This window comes from Tenrec ecaudatus, chromosome 1 (genome assembly GCF_050624435.1).
Source record: "Tenrec ecaudatus isolate mTenEca1 chromosome 1, mTenEca1.hap1, whole genome shotgun sequence".
Classification (NCBI taxonomy): Eukaryota; Metazoa; Chordata; class Mammalia; order Afrosoricida; family Tenrecidae; genus Tenrec; species Tenrec ecaudatus.
The window spans coordinates 21,793,272-21,798,841 of record NC_134530.1 but is presented as its reverse complement, the minus strand read 5'-3'; the positions used below and the strand labels follow the sequence as shown (position 1 = coordinate 21,798,841).

The 5,570-nt window shown below is 49.6% G+C and overlaps 1 protein-coding gene across 1 annotated transcript; it reads left to right on the top strand.

The window, feature by feature from the left end:
- The first annotated feature begins 258 nt into the window (after nucleotides 1–258).
- LOC142432470 (olfactory receptor 10H1-like) lies at nucleotides 259–1,209 on the top strand. The gene has a single exon (XM_075537715.1). It carries the CDS (start codon nucleotides 259–261, stop codon nucleotides 1,207–1,209), a length of 951 nt encoding a protein of 316 aa, XP_075393830.1.
- The last annotated feature ends 4,361 nt before the right edge of the window (nucleotides 1,210–5,570 follow it).

Sequence of the window (5,570 nt, the reverse complement as noted above, 5' to 3'; positions counted from 1 at the left end):
TCCATGGTGACCCCTGGGGTGCTGTGGAGCAGAATTCTCTCCCATGAGAATTTCATTGGCTGTGACCCTTTGGGAATAGATTACCAAGTCTTTCTTCTTAGGTCCTCCTCCTAAGGTGCCTCTGGGTAGTTCAAACTACCAACCCGTCTGTTTGTAGTGGAGCACTTAACCATTTGCGTCACTCAGGAACCCCAACTGATGCCTTTATTTTGACTACTGCTTTTTATTCTGTTTTGGATCTTGTCAGATGCAGCCTCCATGTCTGGTCAGAATCACAGCACGGTGTCTGAATTCATCCTCATCGGCTTCTCCCACTTCCCCCAGCAACTCCTTCCCGTTCTTTTCCTGCTGTTCCTGCTGATGTACCTGTTCACGCTGCTGGGGAACCTGCTCATCATGGCCACCATCTGGAGCGAGCGCAGCCTCCACACGCCCATGTACCTCTTCCTGTGTGCCCTCTCCATCTCCGAGATCCTCTACACCTTCGCCATCATCCCCCGCATGCTGGTCGACCTACTGTCCACCCATTCTGTCATTGCCCTCGCAGCCTGTGCCGGCCAAATGTTCTTCTCCTTCACATTTGGCTTCACCCACTCCTTCCTGCTCACCGTCATGGGCTATGACCGCTATGTGGCCATCTGCCACCCGCTGCGCTACAACGTCCTCATGAGTCCCCAGGGCTGTGCCCACCTGGTGACCTGGTCCTGGATTGGGGGCGCCATCATGGGGATGGTGGTGACCACGGCCATCTTCAACCTCACCTTCTGTGGACCCAATGAGGTCCAGCATTTCTTCTGCCATGTGCCGCCCCTTGTGAAGTTGGCCTGTGGGGACAATGTCTTCATTGTGGCCAAGGGCGTGGGCCTGGTGTGCATCACAGCCCTGCTGGGCTGCCTTCTCCTCATCCTCCTCTCCTACGCCTTCATCGTGGCCACCATCTTGAAAATCCCCTCTGCCGAGGGTCGGCACAAAGCCTTCTCCACGTGTGCGTCCCACCTGATTGTGGTGGTCGTGCACTATGGCTTCGCTTCTGTCATCTACCTCAAACCCAAGGGCCCCCAGTCTCTGGAAGGGGACACCCTCATGGGCACCACCTACACAGTCCTCACGCCCTTCCTCAGCCCCATCATCTTCAGTCTCAGGAACAAGGAGCTGAAGAACGCCATGAGCAAGACCTTTCTCGGCAAACTTTCTCCCCCTCGTTCCTGAAGTTCCTCTTGTGACAAGAGAGCTGGTGGGTGAGGATGCCTCAGTCTTCTCATCTGTAAAATAGGTATCAGGGTGCCGAATGTGTGATGCATCTTGTATGTGAAACCCTATCTCCTCTTCGCAAGGGTTCGCTCTTCCTCCCTGTTTCCTTTCTTCTTAATCATCATGTTAACAGCTCCCAATTTTTTTTAACAATTTATTGGGGCTCATACAATTCTTATCACAGTTCATACATATACATGCATCAATTGTATAAAGCACATCTGTACAGTCTATGCCCTAATCATTTTCTTTTTTCTCTCCTCTTTTCTTTTTTTACATTTTATTAGGGACTCATACAACTCTTATCACAATCCATACATATACATACATCAATTGTATAAAGCACATCCATACATTCCCTGCCCCAATCATTCTCAAGGCATTTGCTCTCCACTTAAGCCCCTTGCATCAGGTCCTCTTTTTTTTTTTTCTCCTCCCTCCTCTTTCCCCGCCCCCTCATGTGCCCTTGGTAATTTATACATCGTTATTTTGTCATATCTTGCCCTATCCGGAGTCTCCCTTCCCCCCTTCTCTGCTGTCCCTCTCCCAGGGAAGAGGTCACATGTGGATCCTTGTAATCAGTTCCCCCTTTCCAACCCACTCACCCTCCACTCTCCCAGCATCGTCCCTCACACCCTTGGTCCTGGAGGTATCATCCACCCTGGATTCCCTGTACCTCCAGCCCTCATATGTACCAGTGTACAGCCTCTGTCCTATCCAGCCCTGCAAGGTAGAATTCGGATCATGGTAGTTAGGGGGAGAAAGCATCCAGGATCTGGGGGAAAGCTGTGTTCTTCATCGGTACTACCTCGCACCCTAATTAACCCATCTCCTCTCCTAAACCCCTCTATGAGGGGATCTCAATTGGCCGACACTTGGGCCTTGGGTCTCCACTCTGCACTTCCCCCTTCATTTAATATGGTATATATATACATATACACATACATACACACACACTTATATCTTTTTTTTTTCATGATGCCTTATACCTGGTCCCTTGGGCACCTCGTGATCGCACTGGCCGGTGTGCTTCTTCCATGTGGGCTTTTTTGCTTCTGAGCTAGATGGCCGCTTGTTCACCTTCAAGCCTTTAAGACCCCAGACACTATCTCTTTTGATAGCCGGGCACCATCAGCTTTCTTCACCATATTTGCTTATGCACTCATTTGTCTTCAGCGATCCTATCATGGAGGTGTGCAGTCAATGATATGATTTTTTGTTCTTTGATGCCTGGTAACTGATCCCTTCGGGACCACTCGATCACACAGGCTGGTGTGTTCTTCCATGTGGACTTTGTTGCTTCTGAGCTAGAAGGCCGCTTGTTTATCTTCAAGCCTTTAAGACCCCAGTCACTATCTCTTTTGATAGCCGGGCACCATCAGCTTTCTTCACCACATTTACTTGTTCACCCACTTTGGCTCCAGCCGTTGTGTCGGGAGAGTGAGCATCATAGAGTTCCAATTTAATAAGAGAAGGTATTCATGCATTGAGGGAGTGTTTGAGTAGAGGCCCAAGGTCCTTCCGCCACCTTAATACTTGACCTATAAATATAGACACATAGATCTATTTCCCCATCCTCCTATATATATTTGCATGTACATGTCTTTGTCTAGACCTCCATGAATGCCCTTTGACTCCTAGCTCTTTCCTCCATCTCCCTTGACTTTCCTCCTGCCCTACTACCATGCTTCGTCGCCACCTGGGCTAGAGTATACCTCTTCTCTAAGCAACCTTACCCTTGATCATTTCCCACCAGGCCTGCCACTCCCCCTTCTCTACCATTTGGGGTCCCATGTTTTTCCCTTGTCCCTGGGTTTGTTAACACCACTTCCTTACCCCCCTTAACCCCCACCCCAAGTCCCCCCGGAACTGTCGGTCCCGTTGTTTTTCCTCCAGATAGTTCATCCAGCCTGTCCTATTCAGACAGACCTGTGGAGACACTAACATGCACGAAAACAAGACAGAGGAAAACAAAGCAACAGTATGCAACCAGACAACAAAACAACAAAAACAAACCACTGACAAAGACAGAACAAAACAGTTCACAAGAGAAAAGCTTGTAGTTAGTTCAGGGATCGTTTGCTGGCCCTTAGGAGCATTTTCCAGTCCAGTCTGTTGGGGCACCACGCCCTGGCCCCAAAGTCCACTTTCAGCATTCCCTGGGGACCTTGCCACTCCATTCCCTTGCTGTTCCGCTGCACCCCCCCAGTGCTTTGCCTTGGTGTGGTGGGATCAGGTCAGGTGCAATTCCCACACTGTGTCTCTGGTGCAGTCCCCTGTATCGCCCTTAGTCACTGATTGGCATCATTTCTCATAGTGGGGCCAGCCCTGTTGTTCTCTCTGTGGACTGGCTGCTCTACTCAGGAACATCATCCTCACGGCCTGGTGGGCCAGGCTGTGCTCCACTCTCTCCTCCTGCCCCTTCATCTTCTCCCGTGTGCTCTGATCAGATATGTTCATCTCCCGGAGCTGCAGAGTCAATGTCGTCCTTTGGAACAAATTCTTTTCGGGGGAGGGGCAGGAATCCACTTAATTTATGGTGCTGGGGCCAGTCTCCCAGACCTCTCCACTGGTTCCCTACTCCACGCCGGGATATTGCATTCACACCTTGTGACACTGGGTTGAAGTCTGGTCCCACTTTCCCTGTGGAGATATAAACAATACCCTCCTCTTGGGTGGATTAATGCCCCATGACCCCACTACCCTTTTCTTCCTTGTATTCATCCTTTTGTTTTCCTTTCCCCACCTCCTCCACCATTGTCTACCATGTACATCCCTGGTTTTGGTCTGGTCTCTTCCATACTACACAGTCTTCACCCCTCTGCTCCCAATTTTTATAACACTAGTTAGGAGATGGAGATTACCTTTTTTAAAATAATCTTTTTATTGGGGGCTCTTACAACTCTTATCACAATCCATGCATATATCCATTGTGTGAAGCACATTTGTACATTTGTTGCCATCATCATTCTCAGAACATTTGCTGTCTACTTGATCCCTTGGTATCAGCTTCTCATTTCCACCCCCCTCGCTCCCCACTCTCTTCCCTCATCCTTGATAATTTGTAAATTATTATTTTTTTCCTGTCTAGCACGGTCTGACGTCTGCCCTTCACCCACTTTTTTTGTGGTCCGTCCTCCAGGGAGGGGGTTATAGGTAGATCATTGTGATCAGTTCCCCCTTCCTCCCCCACTTTCCCCTTGGAGATTACCTTACAGAGAAAACAACAACAACAAACAGCCAGCTTGGCACCATCCAGTGCACTCATGTAAAGTCTACAACACAGTGGATTTGAATACAGTCCCAGAGATGCACGACTCTCACTGTAGTCAATTGTAGAGCACATGTCATCCCCTCCCTTTCCCTTTAGCTAAGTCCCCTAACCTTCCGGCCAGTACAGCCACTCATTGACTTTCCAAACGTCCTATGCAATGTGGCTCTTCTGAGTACTTCCTGTACATGAGTCACCTCCCATATGCCCCGAGGGCACAGTGCTTCCGTGCTTGGCTGTTAAGCGAAAGGCCAGTGGTTAGACCTATCGTCACACCATGAGAGAAGGATGTGGCAATCTGCCTTCATACAGATCTGCAGCCTGGATAGCCCACGTGGCAATTCTACCCTCGTCTGTCCTGTTGCTACGAGTGAGCACAGACTGGAGGGCAATTGGATCGAACAGTCTTTACAGTTTCCTTGTTCTTGCTCTCAATATACTCTGTGACCTTCTGTATCTGCTGCTTCCACTCTGTGACCTTCTGTAGCTGCTGCTTCCACTCAGCCTATTTTCAAGGTTCATCCACTTGTATTGGAGTGGTACATAGCCCATTTGTGATGGGAAATGAGGCTACGGGGTGCGATGTGACTTATCCACAGCCACTTCGGTTCATCAGTTAACCTCTGGGCTCTCTGCCAGCAACTGAGAGCATTTCCCTTGACTTCTTGAGTGAGCAAAGTGTCACCTAGCTGCCTTCCCATCAGTTATTAACACGTGATGGATCAGGTGGTCCATCCACAGATGCCGGGAGCCCACAGAGAGGAGGTGCTTTCTAAAGGAAGGGTTTCTGGGAGAAGCATGGCTGGAGAGGCCCTTCCAATGAAGCCCCATGATGGACACAGCCTCATCCCCACGGTCCCACGCCCTCAGCTGCACTGATTACGCAAATGGACTGTCAACGATGGATTATACCAACCGGTTATGTCCCCATTGCACACCACTCCCTCTGATCCCAAGCTCCTCCAGCAAAATTGGAAATGATGACATCACGCTGTTGTAAATTGGTGCCAAGTCAGTTCCGGATTATGGTAGCCTCGTGTAGGATAGA

Coding starts and splice junctions, on each gene's coding strand:
- LOC142432470 (XM_075537715.1), top strand. CDS start 259: ATGTCTGGTCAGAATCACAGCACGGTGTCTGAATTCATCCTCATCGGC.